This window comes from Astyanax mexicanus, chromosome 14 (genome assembly GCF_023375975.1).
Source record: "Astyanax mexicanus isolate ESR-SI-001 chromosome 14, AstMex3_surface, whole genome shotgun sequence".
NCBI classification, from domain to species: domain Eukaryota; kingdom Metazoa; phylum Chordata; class Actinopteri; order Characiformes; family Acestrorhamphidae; genus Astyanax; species Astyanax mexicanus.
In genome coordinates, this window is record NC_064421.1 from 44,814,924 (window position 1) to 44,842,615 (window position 27,692).

Genomic DNA, 27,692 nt, shown 5'->3' on the forward strand with positions numbered 1-27,692 from the left:
TGCATCTTGGCATCATGTTCTCCTCCAACAGTCTTACACACTGCTTTTGGATACGTTTATTATGCCATTCCTGGTGCAAAAATTCAAGCAGTTCAGCTTGGTTTGATGGCTTGTGATCATCCATCTTACTCTTGATTATATTCCAGAGGATTATATATACAATTTTTATATAATACTAAGATTACGTTTGTCAGTTTTTAGTTCATTTGTTTTCCGTAAAGGTTCTGGCAGTTTACTGGAAATGTTTCCACTTATTGAATATAAATGTTTTTTTAAGAGGATAAATGACAAAAGAAATAAAATAAAATGTTCTAAAACTTTTGACCAGTAGTATACAATAGTAGTGTTTGTTTGGGAGCAGGTGTTTAGAATAGTGATTTATACACCTACACCTACACTGGATTTCCCTAACTAACTCTCCGAGTTACTAATTGGCTCCACCTGTTCTCCCTAACATATATACCCCTCTGTTTGCTTGCTCAGTTCAGTGCTGAATTTTGAATCTGGTTTTCCTTGCTCTTCTATGACACGTTCTATTGTTTTTGCCTATTTGTTACTGGCCCTTTTTTGTATCTCTGTTTTTCGTTTTTTGCCTTGACCATTCTATTGATTACCTGCTGCCGAGCGTTTTTTTTTTTTTTTTTTTTTACTTTTGCCTTCACCCGTTTGGCTGGATTTACTGTGTATGATGTCATTTTTATCTGTGAGTGTTTTTTTTGACACTGTTGGTCGAAAATGAACCAATCAAATTGCATTTTACTTGATATGCAGCTACTCCATAGTTCAAAAAAAATCATTCCAGCCTAAATGAGGGTGGAAAACACGAAAAATACAGAAACTATATAAGGAATAGTGCCCTTCACTGCGAGTTCTGTCAGTGTGTGTGGGTGTGTGTTCAGGTTCTTTGTATTTAGGCTAGTGATGATGGATGTTTGGAGAAGGCTGAGCTGTTTGGAGGACAGGATTCTGCTGCTCAGCCTGAGTTTTAATTGGCAGTGGACCAGACCCTGCTGTGTGATGTCAGCGCAGTCACTTCTGTACTCCTACTGACAGGTTCCTGTCATCCGTATCCATGTGAAGCCTGTTTTCTACAGTAATACAGTAAAATGGTGAATGTAGTCTTTATATGTGAATTTATGCACCTTAACATATGTTGTTTTTTTTATATTCTTCTACTTCTGTTAGATTATCACTCTGTAAATCTTACTGTAGGTTTTGAGATATTGAGACCATTCCAACTTTAGAGTCAGCTCAGTCTGGCTGTGTAAGATTTGCTTGTATACAGTGTATGGATACATTCCCGGGTTTTACCTTTTTCTTTTTGACAGATACACTCTTTTTCGGATATACTGTCACAAGGCAGGCCCCTGAGAACAGATTAAGTTCATAAGTTTAATCCACTTTTATTGTCATCCCTTATTACTCCCATTTACTCTCATTCATCAAAAAAAATCCCAGGGTTCCCCTTTGTCCAACAATCACCAAACCGCATGTACTCCCTCAGGGCAGTTTCTCAAACAGGTCCCGTTCAACCGTGTCATTAATTTTCAAAAACATCTAACGGCCACTTAAAACACACCAGGAGCCCTTTTATGCAATCTGTAGGCGATATGTCGATTACACATCATGCAGCTGGATTTAGGTCATGATGGTGTGTCTTTGGTATCGTGAGGACGCAAAAAATATGCCTTGCGCAGCTCGAAATGCACAAAAGGCATGAACTAGTTCTCCTAATTAATCATGGGTGTGTTTTAGGCGTAAGAGTAAATAAACCAATCAGCATTTCACATGCCACTCCCTTTAATTGGCAGGTTAGCGCTGACTTTGGAAAGTTGGTATCTTCACAGAGCGGCGCTTTGCGCATCTCAGCAGAGGCAGCTGACCTGCAGGTAATTTACAGGAACATCTATGTAATTTTATTTTGTATTCTCTTTTTCGTTGAGTTAAAAGTTGGCTTTGCGCTCTGTAGCTTGTCTGTTTGTGGGATTGTAAGGAGCGGAGGTGTACATGCGCTAAGCATGTGCCTCACACACGGTGTACCACGCGTAGCTAAGATAGGTATGGACAGGGGGACTATTGACTGTTGTCAGGGTTTAAATCAGTCAGTGGCATACCTGTGTTTTCCCCAACTAAAATAGCAACACGCCAGAAATTTACCTGATCAGACCTCAGTTCCAGACAACCACATCCATCAGTTTAGTTAATGGTGTGAGTGTTGATGGGGTGTAAAGTAGCGAAGAGCATAGGGATGCGCCTTAAGCATACATACCACCAGTGCTTCTTATTGGTTGTGAGAGTTCTTTCCTGCTTAAGCTGTAAAAATTGGTGTTGCATTTTTGCTCAGTCAGAAACTTCACTTCAACTACACACTTTGGTTTATTGAATGAGCTACTGAGCTCTGAGTTTCCCCTTCTGAAGTCTCCATTGCTCCACCAGACGCTCGCATTCAGTAAAACTGAGCCGGATTCTCTTTTAGAGGCTGTACCTGTGACGTAATACGTAAAGACGTGAGACATGGCCAGAAGACCTTGCACGAAAAGAAACCCGACACCCCAGTTTTTAGAATGAATATATTAGGCTAAGCAGGGATGGTGGTTCCAGCCCACTGGTACCATTAAACACAATATTTATCCCGTTTCCACTCAGAAATGCTTCTGCTTTCAGTTTAGTTTTCTACATATGTTTATATGATAAAAAATATCTTAATCTTGGCAAAGCCTGTAATGGTTATGGTCTTGACTCAAACACAACTACTAAAAGTCTTGACCTTGACTCAGACTTGGCTCTAGCGCTCTTGAGTACAGCACTATCAATCTATAAAAGCTAGAAAGCAGCTCCTTGTAGCTCTCCATCAATTGTGAAGCACCACTAGATGAAAGTACAGCTCCCAAATGAGGTCAAAAGACAGCAAATCAATGTCTGATGTCTCGCCCCTTAATGTGGCAAATGAAAAGCTTACAAAATACAGCACTTTCTGAAACCAGACTGTCCTCATTTTTCAGACTACGTCTCTCTCTCTCTGTCTGAGGCAGTGTGGACTACGGAATTAATATTTAAGCGCGGCTGGAAGATAACATTGAGTAGCAGTACGCTAGGTGCCGTTTTACTCCTGTAGCTTCAGAAGTGTGATGTGAGGTTCTGGCAGTTTCAGTGTGTATGGCGGGTTCTGTGCAGTGCATGTAGGTCAGGCTATTGCAAGGAAAATGATGAGGAAGGAAGAAGCTATTCCCTGAAATGATTTTGTATTCAAGGTAGGTTTAGCCAGTACTCTTCCATAATCCTTGTAAAATGCTTCCACTTATGTACAATACAGTGAAAAAAATAATATATGCCCCCTTTCAATTCCCTATTTATGAACAACATTTAAATTTCTCCCAATCATTGAACTCTTTAAAGATAACATGGGTACACACATAATACAGTTTTTAATTGATGATTACTAAAAATGATTACGTATCGTAAAGAATGTCCTATTTCTATGAAGTAAAACAAATGAGGGGAAACATCAATCTCAGAAAACAATTGGAATATGTATGCTTATTTCTGTGGTCTTCAACCATTTCAACCTTCTAACCAGGAAAAAATTCTGCTGGAAACATGTTCTTGTATTTTTTTATTACACTATGAAGTTTCAAGGCTCAGACATTGTAAATCACTTTCATATCTTTTGGGAATGTACTGTACTGTCTGGGTATTGGAAGGATATCCATCATATTGTACCATGTTTCAGATGAGAGTACTTTTTGATTTTGGGCTTTTTTTCTTATAGTGGTATGAAAAACTTTTGGGCACCCCTGATCATTTCTATGATTATCACAAAAATTAAGATAATTTCTAGATAATTAAGATAATGTATCTTTGAAACAGACCACGTTTTCATTGAATTCCTCATTTTCTCTTAAATAGTTCACGCTCTCATGCAGCTTTCTATGACAGAGTAATCATATAACTGGAAATGACAAGTAAAATGTGATTAAACTGTAAAAGCAGTCAGTCTGAGGCATGTTGCAAAAACTGGATGATGGGCAGTTGATCTGTGGTGGGTGATGGAGAAGGCTGACTTCCAGAGACTTCAATCAGTCTGGCTTGACAGGTGACAGGAGAGCCTGAGGGTCCAACATCCATCGGTATCGGGTCAGGCAGGTGGGCAGTCAGTAACTCAGAGGAATCAGAAAGATGGAATTACTTTTGAATGGATTTATGTAAAACAGAAAATATGAATCATTCTCAGAGTGAATAAAACAGCCTAACTAAAGGAAGAGAGCCAGAAGGTAACATAGACAGGGAGGCTCCCTGAAACACCAGCATCCACCCACTCCACCGTCCACAAACCTGAGTGACCATGTGCACTGGGCAAACAACAGCACCAGCATCTCAGTTTATCACAATTCCCTCTGTCCATGAAACCCTGGATCTGCAGCCATATCTAAAGGGAAAAACATTAATTACTAAAAGCTAAACTAAACAAATAAGTTTGTAGTCTAGACTTAAAGATTGAGAACGTGTTTAAGTTCCGAACATATTCGGGAAGATTATTTCAGAGTTGAGGCGCTTTATAAGAGAACGCTCTTCCTCCTGCAGAGCTCCTCTGAATTTTAGAAACGACAAAGAAACCAGCAGTCTGTGATCTATATCTATTGTAATGGTTCAAAATAGGAGATGAGGTCTCACACATACTCAGGAGCGAGCCCTTGTAGGGCATTATAGGTTAACAGGAGAATTTTACAGTCTATGCGGAACATCCCAAAGATTCTTAATGAGGTTAAGGTCTGGACTCTGTGGTGAACTCTCTCAATCCATGTGTGAAAATGATGATCTCATGCTCCCTGAATCACTCTTTCACAATTCCAGCTCCATGAATCCTGGCATTGTTATCTTGGAATATGGCCGTGCCATTGGGGAAGAAAAAATCCATTGATGGAATAACCTGGTCTATATTCAGTATATTCAGGTAGTCAGCTGACCTCATTCTTTCAGCACATACTGTTGCTAAACCTAAACCTGCAGACCAACTGCAGCAACAACCTCACATCATTTACTTACTTAAATCCAGGTGCTGACTTTTTTAACTTTTAACTTTAGTGTAGCTAAAGTTCATCCTGACAATAGCACCTTATAATACAAAACAATACAGCTCTGAAAAAAAAAAAAATAAGAGAGCACTTTTGATTATGAGTTTCTTTGATTTTGCCAAATTGAAAACCTCTGGAATATAATTAAGATAAAGCTTGATGGAACTAAAAACTGATAAATGTAATTTTAGTATTATATAAAATTGTATATATAATCCGCTGGAATATAATCACTAAGCTAAGCTGTTTGATTTTTTGCACCAGGAGTGGCATGAAGTTATCCAAAAGCAGTGTGTAAGACTGGTGGAGGGAATGTTTCATGCCAAGATGCATAAAAACTTTGTTCTTTGCATTATTTGAGATCTGAAAGCCCTGCATATCTTCAGCTATTTCTCATTTTCTCCAAATAAATGTTCTAAATGACAATGATCTTTTTTATATATAAATAAAATGAATAAATTTTTTTAGAAAAAAAAAAACAAATGAACAAATAATGTTCATTTTACTCAAATATATACCTTTTTCCAGTGGTGTAAATCAAGGATGTAAGTTGATGGATGGAACATGTGGTGTTAATGTGTAATTAATGAGTATATATTTTTGGTTGTATTGTTTGGTTGTGTTGATGATACAAGTATTATTGATGATACTTGTAATAGAGATAGAGATACTTGTGGGACCAAGACAAATTTCAGAGAACTGTGACAATAAAACTGTATTGTATTGTCATGGGGTCCTGTGGAGTCCTGCAGACATTGTGAAAGGGTATTATTTTTCATTGTTTCTTTTTTTTTCTTCTCAGGAGCGATGTGAACTTCAGTGTGTGAGTGTGTGAGTGAAGTGGGAGCAGTTGGACAGCTCGATTCCCCGCTGAGGTGGGAGGAGCGTGTTTTGGAGAGCACGGTGTGAATGCTGCTCTCCTCAGAGCGGCTCTGCTCTGTAATTGTGACTGTTGCGGGGTAAAACATGGGGTTAATCTGACAGGTTTCTGAGACTGATGGAAGTAGAAGACTGTAAGTATTTAATGCATCGTGTCTGTATCTGTTAGTGATGCTCTACAGGAGAGACTGATCTACTTCTACACTGCCAGACTGAGGGGAGCTACACTTTCAACATCGTGGAGAGAAAAAGAGAGAGAGAGAGAGAGAGAGAGCACGGTTTCCATCAGGAGTCGATGTGTGTGTGTGTGTGTGTGATTGTGTGACAGACAGCAGGAGTATGTTGTTGCTGCGATCGCCATCTTCAGCGGCTCGTGTTTATTGGTGATGAGCGCGCTCCCTCCGCGCGGACGCTCTGTGTAATTGAGGCGCGAGGACCATGCGTGCTGTGAGGAATGCTCGAGCTCTGCGTCTCGCCCCCAACAGCCGCCCAGTCTCTTCTTCTCCTCTCTCAGAATAAATGCGCTTCACGCGCACACCAACTTAACCTGCATCCAAATATGAATGTATATGGATTTTTCCGGCTGGCTATTTCATACTTACTTTTGCTGGGCTCTGCTAATCTCAGTCGAGGTAAGGAGCACCCCCACTCCGTGTTCGTGTGGACAGCAGACTGTGGCGAGTCCTATAATTACATTTATTATAATGTAATTTCTCCTGTTTATTGATTAGCGTACGAATAATAAGAAAAATATGCACACAATCATGTCGAAACATGTTTTAAATTACTGAATTTGGAATGGCGTTTTCAAATGTTTGCACAGTGAAAGAAAGTGTAGCTTTTGTAGAAAAGGCTGTTTTGAATAGTAACCTCTAAACAACAACATGTATTTTTTATATATATTTTTTACTATAGGTTCCGAATGTAATGCTGGGTGCAATCCTGAAAATGGGATTTGTGAAAAGAATGGCGAGTGCAGGTATGTTTACATTTAAACATAAATTCATTATATTTTAGTATTTTTCTTCATTTTTTATCTTGAGTGAATCAACGTTGTGATATGGCAACATTGTTTCAATGTCGAACGTTTAACCTTTAATAAACGCTCAAAATTGAATGAAAGAGGAAAGAAAATTAACATCTTTTTATTATTTCTCTCTCATACATCTCTGTAAAATAGAAACTGTACAACTACAAACACAAGGCAAATTCCTACACGTAACTAACACTAGAAAATCCTATTGTTAACTAAGTGTTAACAATAACTAAGTGTTAACAATACACTTACATCACTGTAATAAAACTGAATATAAAGAATGTTACCCACAACTACCAATCTAATTGGTAGGTAAGGGTATGCTGAAGAATCGGTGCCAAATTAAAAAGCAATTAGTGCAATTGGAAGTAATACCACTTTTTCATCCCTCCATCCAACCGTGTTTGAAATTGTATGGTGATGAAAGGTATAATGCTAATTTAAAAGGCAGACGTTTAAGGACATTATGTTGAATAAAATTTTCCAGCAAAAGATTTGTTTTGTTCAAGTTTGGTGGTTGAGCCAGTCTACACGAATAAACCAAGCTAAACAACCAGTATGACCACTGTATAAAGGTTGACCATACTGACCATACCAGCATTGTGAATATTATGAACAGCCATTACCAAGCAGTTCAACCAACATGACCAGTATGACCATGTCGTTCTTTTAACGTAACCAGAATTAAATGCATAACCATGCTCATAAAGCATGACTGTGTTGGACAGCCAGCCTGACCAGCAAAACCAACTGTTCTACCAGCTTGACCATCCAAACCAAACTGTGCCACCATTATGACCATCATCAACATGGCAATGCTGGTAGACCAGGATGACCATCATCACCAAGCTGATTGACCAGTCTGATCTTCATCACCAAGCTGATTAACCAGTATGGCTATGATAGACCATGCCAGTCTGTTAGCATAATCAGCATTACCTGCATGACCATGCTTGGTAGGCATGACTGTGCTGGTTGACCAGCATGTCCATCCAAACCAAGCTGTTTAACCAGCATGACCATCATCAGCATGGCAATACTGGTAGACCAGGACAACCATCATAGCTAGTTGACCAGCATGACCAGCAAAACCAAGCTGTTCTACCAGCCTGACCATCATCACCAAGCTGATTAACCAGCATGAAAATGTTGCTGTACCAGCATGACCCACATAACCATACTGGTGGCTCAGGATGACAAGCAAGTCACCCAGCAACACACATTATGCTGGTCAAGAGCTGTTTAATCACCTAACACCTAGCATACTCCATAGGGTATGTTGTCCTTGCTGACCAGCTTGCCAACCGCCTTGACCATCGAGGACCAGCTTAGACAAAAAAAAGAAAACAGCAAAAGCTGTTGAAGAGTTGTATTTTTTATCAGGGTATACTTCAGGGTATACATTAAGCCATGTTGAACCTAATTTAATTACTCTATTTTTTGTTGCACATGCTGCTGACACTATTTTTGCACATTAATTATTACTTACATTACATTTCTAGTTCTTAAACCTTAAACATTATTAGATAAAGGCGTATGAACTTGAGCTTGCAGTTGGGGTTGATGCATATGTGCTATAAATGGAATATGTAAATGAACACGACTGAATTACCCATGCTGTTGTCACAATGATACTCTGCTTTTCTCAGGTGTAGGCCTGGGTGGAAAGGTGCAACATGCGAGCAATGTGTTCCTTTCCCAGGATGTGTTCATGGAACGTGCGAGAAAGCTTGGCAGTGTATCTGTGAACAGGGATGGGTAGGAAGCCAGTGTGACCAAGGTGAGTCCCATTAATTAAAATTAGTCACACAGACACCAGATCCGAAAATCAGCAATTAGATGTTTCACGAATGAAGAATGCAACAAGACATTAATTAGGGAGCTGGAAGCAGTAGACCGTGTAATGGAAGATAAACTCTGACCTTTATTTTGTCTTTAGATGTCCAGCAGTGTTCATTAAAGCCTTGCACTGGTAATTCCGCTTGCATTGAGACGGGAGACGGTGGATATTTGTGCATCTGTCCTCCCGGGTACTCAGGAAAAAACTGCCAGCTGAAGAAAGGACCTTGTCAGAAGAACAGGTAATAATGATTTGCTAAACTCTTTTAATAATGAGTGGAAGAACATTCTGTGTAGGTACATTTATTCATATAAATTGCATCAATATTCTTAGTATACAACCTTTTTCTCTTGTTTACCGAGAACAAGTATTGGTATTTAAAATTGCACCTCACATTCTCTTGTGCAGATATTATTGATTGCAGTGAGCAGCCTTATGATGAAACCCTACAACAGAAGCAAACAATGCTAAACAATGTTGGTTGAATCAATCAATCAATCAATCAATCAATCAATCAATTAAGCATGTGGCTGCTTCACTTCAATTTAGACCATTTTAATTAAATGTAATCAAATGAAAGGTCTTCTTTACCCCTTAAGGTACACACACACACACACAGTACAGAGGGTTTTTTAAACATGTCAGATTTACTGATGTGGACAAATTATGAACCAAAAACCAAAATCAGAAATGGGTTGTGATTTTTATATCATTTCTGAGTAATCATACAGTATGAAAAAATGAGGACACCCCATTAAATCCTTTTAATATTAACATATTTAATCATATGAACATCGGAGCTTCATTTTCACAGTATTGATGGAGATGGAGCTTATATAACAAAAAATAACAAATAAAACTGAAGAAATCACTTTAAAACATTAGGCTACGTTCACATTACAAGCCACATTGCTCAGATCGGATTTGGCTATTCTGTCGGTTTGCATTCACAAATGTAAGTGATCGGTATCTGTGTGTAATGTGAACAAATCTGACACTGAAACGCCTCACATGCGCTGGTCCCATTTATACGTGTATAAACACTGCCTTCTTCACCAACAACAAAATAAATCGTCATATTTGAGAGACGACTCGTATCTTTATAAAGGGAAATGGATGAGTTTGTTAGCAGCTCATATGTGGAGCACCATTTGCTGGGGTGGAGAGTAAACAGCTGGTCTGAAGTACATGCTCAGGTCGAGGAGGTGAAAAAAAAGGCCAGGCGGTTTGCTTTTGCTGTTTTTGCAGCTATAGCTGCACAGCTGCACCAAGAGATGTGTGGGTACGAGAGAGAAGCACGTAGTGCATGCGTAAAAAAGAAAAAAGATGCATGAATTCTGATTGGACTGTTCACACTCATGTCAAATACACATGTCCATGGTTCAGATACATGGTATCCGATTTAGGACCACATATGAAAGAGACTCAAATCTGATTGAAAAACATTTAGCACGTTCACACAGCTATGAAAAAACTAGATCTGAGCCACTTTGAGCAAAAAAAAAATCAAATAAATTAGTTGTAATGAACGAAAACACCCACTCACTTCAACAATCAAGAGCAATCTAGTGTCTGATGTTTAAATAAGACAGCCTCCTCCAGCGTCCTCTCTAAGGATGGTCTAATCAGTTGCAGCTGATGAGCTGCACCTGATTCTAATTTTAGACATTTTAAGTAGGGTGTCATTACCATTTACTCTTTACATTTCACAGCTTGTGTTTAAAATGAATGTTTTCAGTTTGATTTACTTAGTTATGTAAATGAACACTGGAGCTCAAATGTCCATAGAATTAAATATGTTCAAAAAGACAAAGGTTTTCATGGGGTATTATTTTTCACATGACTGTATATCAAATTTCTATTTAATAACTGTAACATATTAGCCAGTGTCTGTCCAGTGTTTTTTCCTCTTTTTGTTCTATGTGCTTCTGTCCTCTGTTTTCCTGTCTTGTGTTCCCAGTTTAAAAAAGCACATGGCATTGTTTTGCTATTGTTCTGTCTCCGCCCAGCCCCGCCCTAGCCATTAGTGTTGTCACCTTGTGTCTTGTTTGTAACCCCACCCCCTCATTTTCCTGGCCCAGGTGTTCCTCACCCTCCTTGTGTATTTACGCCCCTCTGTTTCAGTGTTTAGTGTGGAGTCTTTTGTGTGATACTTTGCTGTTTATGGTTCAGGTTTGCTTTTCATTCTAGTAATATTGTTTTCTTAGTTTTTATTGGGTTTTTCTTCTATTCTTAGTTATTTGGTTCCCCAGTTTGGATTTTTAAGTATTTTGCATTTCCAGTGTTTGTTCTCTGTTTTGCTTTTGCTTATCTTGTTTCTTTCTATTAAATTTATATTAATGCATTAACGTCCATCCTCTCCTCCTTCCTACTACTGTGTGACAATAACAGTAGCAGGCTAATGAGTTTTGCTTGTTTGGTTGCCATACAGAATGAAAAAAATATCATCAAGCAAGCACATAAATTTAGCAGAGTTAGCAGACACTGATGATGTGAATTTAAGACCAGACTCAGCTTTACAGAAAAACTACAGCTCTTACTACACTTTCAGTGTGCAACTGTGTCACCACAGAACATAATATTTTTCCCCCATAAACGCAATGTGAAACTGAAAAAATGAAAAATACTATGATGTTTCCTTCAGTGCAAGAGGAATTTTCGAATTGTAAGGCAATACATCTTATTTTCTTCTCTGATGAGACTTTTTGTCTTACTATGAATTGTGTTAGATTTTTGGCTTTTTTTAGTAATAATTATTCATCAGTCTAACCTAGAATTTTCACCTTTTTAAAAGTATTTGGTACTCACAAAAGCACAAGAAGTAAGCAGTCAAGATATTCAGATTGTTTATGTCCGAAGTTAAGGTGATTTTTTTGCCTGATCTAAGTCTTACTTTACTCATTTTGAGACTTTTTGCTTTTTTAAAGAAATCTTATCTGCCATTGGTAGACTTTTCTATACGTCCTAATTTGCATATATTGTGTAAATTTTTTGGCACTGGATTTTTTGCAGTTTGACAACTAGGGGTGGGGAAAATGTTTGATACATAGATGTATCTCGATTTGGATATGGATAATTCTGAATCAGTTCACAAAAAACAATTTCAGCTTTTTGACCGCTTTTACGATTCAATGTTCAAAGGTACCTTATACATCATTTTATCTTGAGTTTCACCACATCGTCCCAAATTTGTCTGTGTGAGTGTCCTCTCTTACCAGGATAGGTTAGAAATGCAGTTGTACCTTATTTAGTGTATTTCCTCCATTATTAAAACTCAGCACATTACAATATTTTAATGTAAAAATCATCAAAACTACCCTGAGATATTATAATACAGTAAAAAATAAAGCTCTATTATATACTCTGCATGATACTTTATTCGTCACTGTCCAATGAAAAACAAGTATTTCCATTTTTGTTGATTTTTTGTTTACTACATGATTTAAAAAACAAACAAAAAAAATTGATGTAGGGACCAATAGAAACACTTCAAAATGATCTGAAATGAACTCTTTTTACATTGACTTCCATTGAACGTTTAGAAGGTCTTTTTATCTTTTCCTGTAAATTTGCTATTTTGGAGATACTTGTTTTTCATTGGACAGCGACGATATGCAGGTCAAATATGCAGATCAGCCATTATAATCACGTTATAATCACCTATAATCACAACTTTATTCCTAGATTTTTTTTTTATGAACCATTTGATTCATTGAACTAAATATGCTGTTTCTAAGTAAATAGAAATAGTTTAAAGAGCCTGTTAAATAGCAATAAAGATTCATTATAGATCATTACAGATACTTTACTTTACTTTAAAAGTAGCAGGTTGTCATGCAGAGAGGAAAAAAACCCTTTATAGAAGAAAAAATATGCATCAAAATACATCAATAATCATTTTATAATCGCACCGCAGATCCCTGTATCTAATCAAATTATAAGGTTCCTACAGACCCCTCCCCCCTTCTATAAGGTTGTTTATTTAAATAAACATATTAAATAATAAATAAATATTTAAATAAACAGATTAAATTATTTCTCAGGAACAGGACAGCATTTTGCTCAAATTATCTTAAAAAATGAAATGTCTTTTGCCCAAAGATGTGTAAATATATAAAATATATACATTGTGTTTGAACAATTTTCTTAACTTTTCAACGTATTTATTTTTAGCTCGCCATGTCAGAATGGAGGCAGCTGCGTGGATAACGCTGGATTTGGCGGCCACTCTTCTTGTGTTTGCCCACCTGGATTCACTGGTGACTTCTGTGAAATTCAGGCTGATATCTGTGAGCCAAACCCATGTCTAAACGGAGGGACTTGCAGAGATAATGGTTTGGGCTACACTTGCGTTTGCCTCAGTGGATTCTCCGGCCCCACCTGCAACATCAACCTGACTTCATGCTCTGACAGCACCTGTGGGAAAGGAGGCACCTGCTTAACAAACACCAGTGGTGGAATCCACTGCTTATGCCCCCTAGGCCTAACCGGACCATCATGTAACCTTCATACCCACAAACCCAAACCAAAGGCCAGGCCTAAACCGCCCGGTCATGACCATACTCCCCATCACTACAACATCCCATCACACGCCTTCCACAAGCTGCTCAGACCTCCTGAGCGTGACCTTCTGAAAATCACCATGAAGGAGACAGTGCACACCTCCAGCCCTTTGGTCACCCGTAGCCAGATCATCTGCTTCGTTGTTCTGGGTCTGTTCACCTGCTTGGTGATTCTGGGAACCACAGGGATCATTTTCTTCAATCGCTGTGAGGCGTGGTTGGCAAATACAAAGTATAGCCTGCTGGTGAGGCAACAGAGGAACTACCTCCTGAAGGATACCGCTGGTGAGGATCACTCCATAAACATCATCCTGCCAGAGAAAATCAAGCTGACCAATTATGGGAAGCATTATACATCTATATAAAGCAGAAACATAAGATACTTATTCTTATAGCTAACTTAGAACAGTCTTAGATCAGTGCAGATAAAAATATATTTGTAGTTTACGTTTTGTGATGTTAAAATATATGTATTAATATAAAGAAAAGAAAAAAAAACAGAAAAAATACAAACTAACCCTTTTTGCATCAGATTAATAAAATATTTCAGAGACAATTGCAAGATTTCTTTAAATTAAATAAGATAGAATAGGTGTGTACAATAATGACCACCGCACATATCATATACAATGCCTTGAAAAAGTATTCATACCCCTTAAACTTTTTTTTAACATTTTTTCCTGTTACACCCAAAAACCTGAATGTATTTTATTGTGAAAAGAAAATGATATATAGTTTTCAAAATATTTACTTAATAAAAAATCTAAAAGTGTGCCGTGCCATTGTATGCAGCCCCCTGTACTTTAATACAGCTAAATAAAATCCTCTGTAACGAATTGCCTTTAAAGGTCACCAATTAGTAAATAGAGTTCATCTTAGTGCTGGGTGATTATGGCCTAAAAAATAATCTTCGATTTTTTCACAAAAAAAAAAAAAAGATTTTCTAATATAATCGATTTTTCTTACCCTCCTGTTAAAAATTAAACTACAGATGACAAAGAAATGGTTCAAGACAAGGCTTACCTTTAAAAAAAAATAAAATTATATATATCTGGTGATCAGGCGCTTTGGGTTGAGTCAAATCAATGAGGGAATCAATGATTCAAATATTGTTTAACAAGCCCATCCGTCATATCATGTGCTGACATCATGTATGCACAGCCAGCCGGGGAGTTACTCACACTGACGGACACTGTAGTTATACTTCAGGACGTGTATTTGTGACTGAAAATTGAGAAATAATGCACTAAACGAGTCACAGAAGAAACTTTGAAGGAGAGATTATTATTGTTTGCACATTTAATCACGGACCCTCACCGGAGAGCGATGACGCTGCAGTTTTTAAAAAACGAAAAATTTATTTATAGATAAATATACACTTTATCCCACCGGGGGTTTGTATCGAAAGTTCTGAAACAGTGCTGGAACTTTTTTTTAGTACAAGCTAAACGAGGAACGTTTAAAAAATATAGGTGTGTTGGTCTGTAAGTAAGACAGATAAACACTACAGAAATTAGTAGTGCTTTTAGATTTTTTCAATTAAAGAAATAAATTGTCTGTATTGTAACGGCGCCCCTGGGAATAGGGGTGTGGCCACCGTGACCCGGCAGTCAGAAAGCACACAGATACACAGACACACAGAAAGGCAAGAACTCAAAGCGTACCTTTATTTAGGTTCAAATGCTCTCCACCAACAACCACAACTCAAAACATAACTACTCTGCCCAGTGGGGCATTAGTTGCTTAACTTGTGACTTTCAGACTTTTAAGGGTCCATTCTGCCTCGTTATGCCGATCTCAGATGGCTGCTCAATCAGTCCTGATTCAGACCAGCTGGGACAGGCAGGGGCTGCGTGTCACAATGTGGGGCGGACCCACGGCTCCCCCACCTCTGCGCGTCACAGTATGTAAAATCATGATTACTCCTTTTTAAAAATCGCATTTAAACTGTAATTCAAATTTACCAAATTAACTGCAAAATTTGCTCAGCACTAGTCCATCTGTGTGTAATTTATTCTCAGTATAGTTGCAGCTGTTCTGCAAAGGCCTCAGTGATTCGTTAGAAAGCATTAATGATCAAACAACATCCTGAAAACCAAAAAGCTTATAAGATATAGAAGAAAATAAAGGAATAAAGTTGAGGAGAGGTGTAATGCAGGGTTACACTACACTCTAAGAAAAGTAAGTACAGATTTGTACTTAAAAGAGTACAAAGCTTGTCTCTGGGGCTGTACCTTATATTGAGGTACAAAAAAGTACCTTTCAGTAAAGTCCTTTTTTGTATCCATGGTTTTTGTGCCGGTAAAGATTATAAAGATTATAAACATTATCATCAACTGAATATGGCTCAAAAACTTAATGATCCAAAATTGTCTGGCTTTCAAATAAAAAATGTGCAATTTAAATATATTTTGTTTATTAGTAAAGTGATACAGAATACTGAATGTACCTTTTGACTGGTTAAATGGTACAAATGTGTACTTATTTCTGTTAGAAATTACTTTGTACTTCAGAGGAAACAAAGACCAATATTGTACCTTTGAGGGTACAATTATGAAGAGTGTACCTTTAAGTACAAAAAAGTACTCATATCGTACCTCTGTTTTTTAGAGTGTATATAAAAAAATATCTCAAGCTCTGAACATCTCTTGTAGCACTGTTCAATCCATCATCTGAAAATGGAAAGGAGTATGACACATTCGCAAACCTACCAAGACACAGCAGTCCCTGAAAACTGACAGCACAGGAAATTTGATCCTAAAAAGTATTGACTCAGGAGAGCTGAATACAAATGCATCTCACACTTTCCAACAAAAGTGTGACAACTGAGTACACCCTCACATTTCTGCAAATATTGCCTTGTATCTTTTCATGGGACAACACTATAGAAATGAAACTTTAATATAATCGATGTACAGCTTGAATAGCAGTATAGATTTACTGTCTTCTGAAAAAAAAAACTCAACACACAGCAGCCGTTAGCTGGCAGTAGCTGGCAATATACAGTGGTGTGAAGAAGTGCTTTCCCTCTTTATGAGTTCTTATTGTTTTGCCTGTTTGTCACTCTTAAATGGTTCAACTCATCAAACAAATTTAAATATTATTCAAAAACAGCACAAGTAAACACAAATTGTAGTTTATAAAAGAAGGTTTTCATTACTAAGTGAGACAAAAAATCCAAACCTACATTGCCCTGTGTGAAAGTGTTTGCCCTGTTAGCATAATAAGTGATTGGGCCACATCTAGCAGCAACAACTGCAATCAAGCGTTTGCAGTAACTTGTAATAAGTCTTTTACAGCACTGTAGTTTACAGAATTGTTGTAATTCTGCCACACTAGAGGGTTTTGAAGCATGAACCTCCTTTTTAAGGTCATGCCACAGCATCTCAATCAGATTCAGGTCAGGATTCACTTTGACTAGGCCACTCCTAGGCTACTCATTTAAAGGTGCAGTTTCTGGTGTGTTTTGGGTCATTGTCCTGCTGCAGAACCCAAGTTTGTTTTATAATAAGGTCACAAACCGATGGTCAGGCATTCTCCTTCAGGAGTTTTGGTATAAAGCATAATTCATGGTTCCATTTATGGCAGAATTTAGACGAGCCTTATATTAATGTTCTTTTTTGCTCAGCAGTGGTTTTCATCTAGGAACTCGTTTCGTTTTTGCCCAGTCTCTTTCTTATGGTGGATTCATGAATGCTGATGTTAACTGAGGCAGGTGAGGCCTGCAGTTCTTTGTATGTTGTTGTGGGGTCTTTTGTGACCTCTTGGATGAGTTGTCGCTATCCTCTTGGGGTAATTTTGGTCGGTCGGTCACTTTGGCCATGATAAACCACTTTTTCATACATTTCTTGCATTTTGTGCTTACTTGTGTTGTCTTTGACTAATTGTATTATACAAGTATAATATTATTCTACATTTGTTTGATGATCTGAAACATTTAGCAGTGACAAACATGCAAAAAAATAAGAATTCATGAAGGGGTCAAACACTTTTTCACACCACTGTAAGTAAGAAAACACTCCACAGTAAACAAATCCAAACTGGTGTCCATTGTGTTGTTGTCCCTTCCTGGTGTCACGTGACTTGTAAAGAGCTGTAAGGTTCCAAGAGTGAATATAAAAATGGGCTGTTAAATTTGTTCACTGGCCTGTGGATGTTCACCATGGCACTTCATGGAAAGAACTCTCTGAGGATGTGAGAAATAGAATCGTTGCTCTCCTATTAAAGACGGCCAAGGCTATATGAAGATTGCTAACACCCTAAAACTGAGCTACAGTACAGTGGCCAAGGTCAAACAGCAGTTTTCCAGAACAGGTTCCACTCTGAACAGGCCTCCCCAAGGTCGACCAAAGAAGTTGGGTCCACATGTTCAGAGTCATATCCAGAGGTTGACTTCAAAAATAGTGCTGCTAGCTTTGGTGCAGAGGTTAAAAAGTGGTCAGAGGTCAGCCTGCAGTGTTGTCCCAGAAGCAAAGCCTCATCTGAAGGTGATGCACAAGAAAACCTAAATACAGTTTGCTGAAGAGTAGCAGTCCAAGAGCATGGGTTACTAGAACCATGTCCTGTGGTCTAACAACATCAAGATAAACTTGTTTAGCTCAGATAGTCTCCAGCATGTGTGGCGGAACCCTGGTGAGGAGTTCTAAGACAATTTGGGCACAATTAGGACATGTTCACTGTGAGATATACTCACTTGTGTTGCCAGTGATTTGACATTAAAGGCTGTGTGATAAGTTATTTTTAGAGGAACTCAATACTGCTGTACAAGCTGCACACTGACTGAAGTTATGTCCAGGTTTCATTTCTTGAGTTTTGTTCCATGAAAATATATTGAATATCTGCAGGAATGTGAGGGATACATGCACTTTTGTTAGATACTGTACTCTTATCACATAAAATCCCAATAGAATAAATGTAATTTTGTGGGTCTAACATGAAAATGGGGGACATTTCAAGGGATGAATACTTTTTCAAGGCACTGTAGGCAACATAAGTAGCTCCTCATCTGAATCTGATGGAAGGAATATGCAAAGTGACAAAATACCTAGTTGTATTTGTTATAAATGACTAAATTTATCTCAGTGTGGTAAAAGGCACAGTTCTATATACTAGGGGTGCACCGATATTATTATTTTTTTAAACAAAATTAAACATGTAGACATGGCTAAAAGTTTTTTCATCACTAAATCAAAATTTTATTTAATTTAAAAGCCTACATTAAGGGTGGGCGATATGGCCCTAAATAATATCACAATATTTAATGGTATTTTCATTGTATTGTAATGGTATGTACTCTTGGCAATATGACAAAATACTGAATTAAAATATATATTTTAAGAATAAACTAATGCAAAAAAATGAAAATTTAATTTATTTAAGTTATTATTGCATACAGTATGATATGGCACACTCCTAATTGAGATATTAAAAAATACAAGAATTTTATCAGATTTGTAACAGAAGTGAATGATACAGAATGTCATTATACTAATAATAATGCACTCCAAATATTTCCAACTGCATCATTTATACTATGTTAAGAAAAAAAAAGTTTTTTTGAGAAAAAAGGTGATTTTGGTCATAATTTGGTTTTACTCTTTCTGTCTTTTACCTAGTTTGGCAGCATATTTCAATTTAAAACTATATTTAAAGCATTTTAAAAAATTCACATCTCAGGAACTGAATAGAAGGGGAAACTGGAGGATGATGATTGTAGAACACAGGGTAAGCCTGTATAAAAGTCTTAAGAAAACATCTTAAAAATCCTGCATTTTACAGGCAGCTTATTTTGGGATGTACGGACCAGTGTCTTCTACACACTTTTTGGAGTATTTATTGTGTAACAGTGTATGAACGCTTGTGTAATAATGTGGTGAAACTCCATAGTAATGTACTGGAATGTATTTCAGCTGTACTAAATCTGTTTCTGCAGTCTGTCCAAGAGGTGACTGGAAGTGAAGAAGTGATGATTTACTGCAGTATAGATTGTCAATTGTTCTATGAAGAGGAAAGTGCATTTAAACATCAACTTTTGCAGCCTTTTTGATCAACTGATTGTATATTTAAAATTAATATGTAAAATTACATTCCTGTTACTAATATGTTCATACTAGGGGTGGGCGATATGGCTCTAAAATAATATCACGATATTTCAGGGTATTTTTGCGATAACTATATAGTTGGCGATATAGAAAAACTAAATTCATAATTCATTCATTTCAGGAATATAGTATAATAGTATAACAGTATAATCATAATGTGGCAAAATAAATAATATAGCATAAAATAATATAATGCAGCAAAAATAATATTGCAGAATATTTAGTGCATGCATATAAACTGCAAGCTGAAACAATTATACAATAAATACACTTAAAGCTTCACAGTAAATAATAGACTACTTTTAAGACAGAACAGCCCTATTATCATGATATGGATTTTTAATATCATGATATTTCTGTGTCACGATATATTGTATACGATATAATATTGCCCACCCCTAATTCATACCAGTTATACAAGTTTTTAACAGTGTATTCAGTTATACAGTTTTAATGTAAATACTTTACTAAATACATACTGTTTTAACACCTTTTTCCCATCAGCATCGCAGACAAAAACAGATATAGTTCATATTTAGCCACGCCTCTCCCCTCCTGTTCTTCTGCTTCAACCCTGCCGATGCTGGCTGTTAGCGTTGTGGCTAAACCTCCCTAACCTTTTCAGAGTCTGGCTGCTGTGTCTGTTAGCATTGTGGCTAAAAGGCCAGTGCACACCAGACATGGCCCAGTGATTGACTGTTAAATTCTCTTCAGAGCTCCATGCAGTATTTTTCATTTTATTCATACTACAAACATTTAAAATACATGACTTGTGACTTAAAATGTACATAAAATATTAAAGTATTACAGTATTTTACCAAAAATGTTTCCCTTGAAGTAGACTGGCCATTACAGCTCTGTACATCACATCATGCTTGCTTATTTGTATTTATTTATTAATTTATTTTTTTGGTGATTGATGTGGAAAAGCTGATAAATAAAGTGAGTTTATTAGATAATAGATCTAGTCTAGTCTGTAGGTAATTTTACCATATTACTTTAACTTTAACCTCTACAGTTTAAACAAATCATCTGTTACAGCGCTGTGTCCAGTGTGTGACAGCCTTAACCCAGCCAAGGTTAGCTGTTAGCATCGCAACATCGCCCTTATAAGCTTTCATTATGAACCCGAACCTGATTTAAACTCGACATATTTTGGTAACACTTTATAATAAGACTACATTTATAATGGGTTTATTAATATTGATTAATTAGGTTGCAAATACTTTAAAACCCATTAGTAAGCCGTTAATAAATATGTAACAATACGAATAAAAATGACAACAGTGAGGTGATTTGCAAAATAGTGATTCCACACTTATTTATTCTGTCAAATATCAACTCTTTCTAGATCCTGATCTTACTTTGTGTTTTCCATCAATCAGCATTTGAACCTGTCATATTAATACTGTATATTTGTAATTATGTTTACCTATTCACTATAAATTAAATAACTGAGTTGAATTAAACAACGAAGTAAACAACGGATCACTGATGCCTTTTCAATTGATGCGTTGCAACTGCTTATCAAAGGTTTTTAAGGCATTTACAACCTAATCAATAATAATTAATAATCTAATTTATAAATCATTTATAAACCCTTTATAAAGGTAGTCTTATTTTAAAGTTGTACCCATATTTGTAGTAGAGTGTTAAAACTGAGCTTTTTAAAAACACATTTGAAGTGTTAGAATGAGTGAAATCTGTTAAGAATGATGTCAATTAACATTGCAACACTAAAGAAGCATAGACCTATTATTTAAGAAAAATGTTTATAAAGAACAGCTACACACAGCGCTGCAAGTCAAATGCGGACAAATTCGTGATTAGAACATTTTAACTTGTGCAACTTTCATTTAAAACAGTTTGATTTGTTACTTAGCTATATTGTGATTATCATGCCATAGCTTATATATAAAATAAATATAGCATTAAAAAACAGACAACTACGTCACAGACTATTTTCTTGAGCCCAACCCGACCCAGCCCGAGAAAAGTGGTGGGAAATCTCCACTTAGGTCGGGTTCGGGCAGAGAATCTAAGCTCTACCCCAAACCTGCCAAGGGTGGCTGTTAGCATTGCAGCTTTATTCCTGCCAAAGCAGGCTGTTAGCATTGCAGCTGAACTGCTCCAACCCTGCTGATCCTGTTAGCATTGTGGCTATACTGCTCCAAAAAGTCGAACTTTCGAACAGTGTATTGTTGTATGACTTGATACTTAAAAGACATTTTTGGACTTGCTTTCACCCGAACGTTTCGTACTGCGCTCGGCCGTACTGCGTGTACAGTGCTATGTTAGCAGTCACTGTCTTGTCTCCAGAGGACGGCCTGGGTTTTCACAGGGTGGGACAAATATATTCACCTGCCAGACTATCTACGAACACAAAGAGCAGAAAACAAAATACAGTGTAACTGTACAGTGTCTCTGCTCAGAATGTCTTTACCCCACTACTTCTTTACATATTAATAAATTAGTTGTTTGCTGCTATATGAATGTATAAAATGTACAATTTTGCACCTTTCAAACTGTTTCCCCTCCCTTTTGTAACTTTTGTAATTTTTAGACTTCTCATGATCCACAAGATGGTTTGATAGTAAATGTACATAATATATGTAGATGTGTTTTTTTTTGTGAATTTGTGTATCATAAGTTAAAGTTATGATTAAAAAAAATATCAAATAATAATTGTTTTTGTTGTGTGTTAACATTTACTTTTGCTGGCCAAAGTTGTTTTTGTTAGTTTTGTTAGTGATGGCAAAATTAACATACATCTGTTGCTAGATTTATTTTGTAAGGGGAAGTTTCGGTGTTATAATTAAAATTACAGTTCTCCAAAAAACACACCGTCTGGTTTTGAGCTGGATTTTTTAGCAGGGTGTTTTTGTACCCAATCAGGATTAAAATCACCTGTTGACATCACCTGTTTGAAATCACTTACAGTATTTCTTGATTGTTAAACACATTTTCTCCACAATCAACCTGTGAGAATAAAACTCCTCAATTATCCTACAAAAGGAACATTAAAGTAAATGTTATCTCTTTTCAAAGTGGTGTTTTGCTTTAGATGACCAACACAAACTATTACATATATAGAGACGTTTATAAGTTTATAACTAGTTGAACACTGATGAGCCTAGTGTAAATTATAACGTCTTCAACATTCATCATAATGACTGGCATTTTTATGTTCAGTGTTACACTTGCTACTGACAGTACTTACATTACTGTGATGTAAAATATTTTAGAATATTGTTTTTATACTTTCAAATACACAGTATTTTTTATTTTCCCAAAAAAAACAATGTAGACAGTGTACATCCCAACCAACACACATTTGCACATACAGTGGTCCACATACAAAACAACAAAAGAATTTACTGTATACAGTAAATACAGTGTATACAAGAAGAAACAAAAAGAAAAACTACGAGCACTGTTTTCCCTGAGGGGACGCACAAAGGGGTGGAGCAATTGGATAACCAAATTGAGAAAATGAGAAAAAAAACTGAAATAAAATTATAAAAAAAGAAATAAAGGTATATATATTTTAAACCTGTGTGACTGGTGTTTTCCCATGTGACGAAATGTTCTTCATAAAAATTGTCTGTAGTGTTTAAAAAAAAAAAGTTCCAGTATTTGTGTGTAAACTGTAATTATTATTTTTAAAAAATATGTTACTGACCTGAAATACAGGAATGGATGTATATTAACAAGTGAATGAGGCTGACCAGACAAAACATGAAATATCGAACCCTCTGCAATAAAATAAATATAAATGTAAACAAATAATGTTTTTGGGTTTTTTTTGCATTTCATATAAACTCCCAGCCTTTTTCTGATCTCGGGTTGTGATTATAGGAAACATTAATGGCTGTAGCTGAAACGGTGTTTGCTACCATCTTGTGGTCATGTTGCAATAACACTAGAACTTGCAGAAGGAGACAGTTTATGTAAAGTGTTTTGAAGTGTTTTTATGATTATTTTAGGTTCATTTAAATGTTGTTAGTTAAAATCACTATAAAATTACATTTAAATAATTTAAACTCAGTTATGAGGGGAAGCGACTGAAATCTTCCCTCTCAGAAATGGGACAACTTTTTAAGAACCTAAAAAGTCATCAAAATAAATGAATAAAAAAATAAATAAGAACACTGCTTCATTACTGGTGCTCTGTATAGCGACCAGTCTGTAGTGATAGCAGAGGAGCAGTACATTTCAGAAATTTGCCCTAAATTTAAATTATACGCCATAAATTCAGTGACTTCTTGTTTAAACTTTTTCTTTCCTCAGTAACTGCTGCTGCACCATTTAAGGTGGAACAGAAAATTATGCTTTTTAGGAAGAAAATTACCATAAACAATAAAACTGCACATTAAACACTGTTAATATAGTGGTTATCTTAATTTTTTTAAAGGAAAATATTTTATTTTATTGTGTTTATTTATTTTTATTATTTTGTCTATTATTTTATATATATATAATTTATTATTATTTTGCGTACCACTTTAAAATAAGACTACCTTTATAAAGGGTTTATAAATGGTTTACAATTTGTTTATTAATGGTTACTAATTAGGTTGTAAATGCCTTAAAAATCATTAATAATCAGTTATAACACATACATAGAAAGGGCAACAATGTAGACTGCTGTGGGTTCACTATTTGGTAAACAATAGGTAGGTGTTATAACTGATTATTAATGATTTTTAAGGCATTTACAACCTAATTAGTAACCATTAATAAACTAATTGTAAACCATTTATAAACCCTTTATAAAGGTAGTCTTATTTTAAAGCGGTATCTTATTTTGATATATTGTTGGTTTGTACATTTTATTTCATAGCCCACTAGAAACATCTTATTCCTGTAGGTGGCGACATTTCATTATATAAAAAACTCTAAACACCAATAATTTGGCTGCACGGGAGTAGCTGTGAGAATATAACCTGAAAATGTAGAAACATTAAAATTAGAATTAAAAATAGCTCAAAGATGGGGACTTGAGTCACACTTAAGTCTCACACAGAGACTTTAGACTGTACTTAGACTCAGACATCGATCCAAAGCACACAAACAAAATCCACCTCTGAATGGCTTAAAAAAATTAAGGTTTTGGGGTGGTCTAGTCAAAGTCTGATTAAGGTGGTATGGCATGATCTTAAACATGCTGTTCATGCTCAAAAACATTCCAAAATGATGTTACACACCACTGTATATAAAACTCTTTTATAACACGTATCATCTACTACAAGCTTAATGTAAAGTCTATGCCATTTTAAGGTGAAAATGTAAATATGAAACTAAAAACTTAGTAATAAATAATTAGCTGCTCATGTATTAGTAGTTCTACAGTAAACTCAAATCAGGGTTTCTGCAGGTTTGGGTAAATTAGATTTAAGACTAAGTTTTAGATTTTTAAAAATATTGTCATTTAGAACATTTATTTGCAAAAAATGAGAAATGGCTGAAATAACAAAAAAGAGCTTTCAGATCTCAAATAATGCAAAAAAACAAAAAACAAATTCAAATTCATAAAGTTTTAAGAGTCCAGAAATATATATAAATATTTGGTGGAATAAGCCTGGGTTTAAATCACAGTTTTCATGCATCCTGGCATGTTCTCCTCCACCAGTCTTACACACTGATTTTGGATAACTTTATGCCTGCACTTCTGGTGCAAAAAAAATAAGCAAAATGTCACAACAGCATTTAAGGTGCAATTGTGTATTCAAACATTCTAAAATGTTTATGTGGGTGATTTACTGAAGGCAATAAAAATGTGTTTAAGAAAGCTAGATGTAGGTGTTATATTAATGAAGACAAAGGGCAGGATTTTTCTCTCTTTTATTTCAATATGTCTGACGTGTATATGTTAAAAAAATGTGTGCTTTTTTAAATCTGCGCTACAGAACCTGCATGCATTATAACACACAAGTAAATGTTCTGAAAGGGTGAGGCTGCTTTGGGGTATTATAGCACAGAATGACTTAAAATATTTGGATGTGAGAAATCCCAGAACATGAAAAGATTACTATTGAATCAAAGTTTAGAATTTAAAATATAATAAAGTTTACTGGAACATTTTTTCAGCATTGCATGAACAGTATATATAAGGAACATAAATGAATAGATAGATTAGATTTTTTTGTTTTGAGTAAAATATATCAATGGGTCAACATACAGCTCTAAAAAAATAAAGACCACTTAAAAATGATGAGTTTCTTTAATTCAACCACATTTAAAACCTCTGGAATATAATCAAGAGGAAGACGGATGATCACAAGCCATCAAACCAAACTGAACTGCTTGAGTTTTTGCACCAGGAGTAAAGCAGCATAAAGTTAACCAAAAGCAGTGTGTAAGACTGGTGGAGGAGAACAAGCCAAGAAAACTGTGATTAAAAACCAGGGTTATTCCACCAAATATTGATTTCTGAACTCTTAAAACTTTATGAATATGAACCTGTTTTCATTGGATTATTTGAGGTCTGAAAGCTCTGCATGTATTTTGTTATTTAAGAAATTTCTCATTTTCTGCAAATAAATGCTCTAAATGACAATATTTGTATTTAAAATTTGGGATAGATATTGTACGTAGAATAATAATTTATAGAATAAAACCAAAAAAAACATAAAAACTGATTTAAGCAGTTATATCATTATGCAAATGGCATGTAAATCAATATAATCCAATACATTTGGATTGAATCTATCAATATGTCTACATTAGCAGTATCCAGTTAACAGCTTGTGGTCCAGCTCTGATGACGTGATCAGCTCCAGCCTGTCTGAGCAACAAGTTCTTATCATGGTGTTGTTCAGCTCTGTGTCCTTCATGAACACAGCAAATAGTCCTTCTGTTTCAAACAATCCTTAAGTGTCCTGAAGTCTGTGAGAAGATGAACAGAAGAAAAGAGAGGATGGAAAGATCTTCTGGCCTGTGTACGACTTTACACCATGTAGAACAGGCATGCGCTGGCTGTCTGAGGAGAGGTTCCCAGCACTTCACTCAGAGAGCTTGTTGTCTCCTAGTTCATATGCACTGGTGCCAGAACAGCAGAACAGCAGTGAAGCTTCTCTGCCACTCAGGGTCACGTTCTCCTCACAGCTCTCACTGTTGATGAAAACACTCTGACCTTCCTGATTCCTAAAAAAGTAAAAACATCCTCCAAGGTCTTGTGTCATTGTGACACAGTTCATAAAAGCTAAATTATTTAAAAAAAAAAAAAACAGTAAAATAATATGTTTATATATAAAAGTATAAAAAAATTAGGAATAAGAGTGTGAAGGTGTGGTTATCTCCAATCACACACTTCACTGCTATCTTAGTTTACTCATCATTAATAAAAAAAAACATGTAATGATTGTTCATCAGTCATAAGTGTGTGTGACTTATGCAAACCATATTTTAGATTACTTTGAAAAGACTTTTAATAGACTAAAGACGAGTTACAGACTTTTTAGTTACAGATTAAGATTTTGCAAAGACTGGGGATCTTGCTCTTTTGAAAAACATGTGTATTTAAATATAATAATAGTGTACTTAAACTATAATGCACAATAATTAAAGTATACCTTTCTACTTATATACACATTTTACCTGTATTTTACCTTTCTCTGTTTTTCAGTATACTTTGAAAAAAGTATACTTTATTTGGCTGTGCTAATTTTGTACCGGTGATGTACTTAATAAAAATACAGCTCTGAAAAAGATTAAAAGACCACTTCATTTTCTGAATCAGTTTCTCTGATTTTGCTCTTTATATTTATATGTTCAAGTAAAATGATTGTTGTTTTATTCTATTAACCACAAACCAAAATTCTTCAACATTCCAAATAAAAATATTGTCATTTAGAGCATTTATTTGCAGAAAATGAGAAATGGCTCAAATAACAAAAAAAGATGCAGAGCTTTCAGACCTCAAATAATGCAAAGAAAACAAGTTCATATTCATAAAGTTTTAAGAGTTCAGAAATCAATATTTGGTGAAACAACCCTGGTTTTTAAACACAGTTTTCATGCATCTTGGCATCATGTTCTCCTCCACCAGTCTTACACACTGTTTTTGGAAAACTTTATGCCTGCACTCCTGGTGCAAAAATTCAAGCAGTTCAGTTTGGTTTGATGGCTTGTGATAGCTGTTGCTAAGTCAGTGGATACTGTAGTGTTATGGATATTGTTAGAGTAATAAGTGGGTCTTCA

General features: G+C 35.9%; 1 protein-coding gene across 1 annotated transcript; it reads left to right on the forward strand.

Moving 5' to 3' along the window:
- Positions 1-5,966: 5,966 nt before the first annotated feature.
- Positions 5,967-20,318, forward strand: LOC103042946 (protein delta homolog 1). Its single transcript, XM_007258904.4, has 5 exons — positions 5,967-6,583; positions 6,867-6,930; positions 8,637-8,767; positions 8,927-9,068; positions 13,001-20,318. The coding sequence occupies exons 1-5, from the start codon at positions 6,406-6,408 to the stop codon at positions 13,752-13,754; spliced, it is 1,269 nt and encodes a 422-aa protein (XP_007258966.3). The 5' UTR covers positions 5,967-6,405; the 3' UTR covers positions 13,755-20,318.
- Positions 20,319-27,692: the final 7,374 nt, after the last annotated feature.

What these genes read in the sequence shown, in the direction of transcription:
- LOC103042946 (XM_007258904.4), top strand. Translation starts at nt 6,406, where the DNA reads ATGCTCGAGCTCTGCGTCTCGCCCCCAACAGCCGCCCAGTCTCTTCTT. An exon ending in GAAAAGAATGGCGAGTGCAG is followed by an intron (nt 6,931 to 8,636) that starts GTATGTTTACAT and finishes TGCTTTTCTCAG; the next exon opens with GTGTAGGCCTGGGTGGAAAG. An exon ending in AGGAAGCCAGTGTGACCAAG is followed by an intron (nt 8,768 to 8,926) that starts GTGAGTCCCATT and finishes TTTTGTCTTTAG; the next exon opens with ATGTCCAGCAGTGTTCATTA.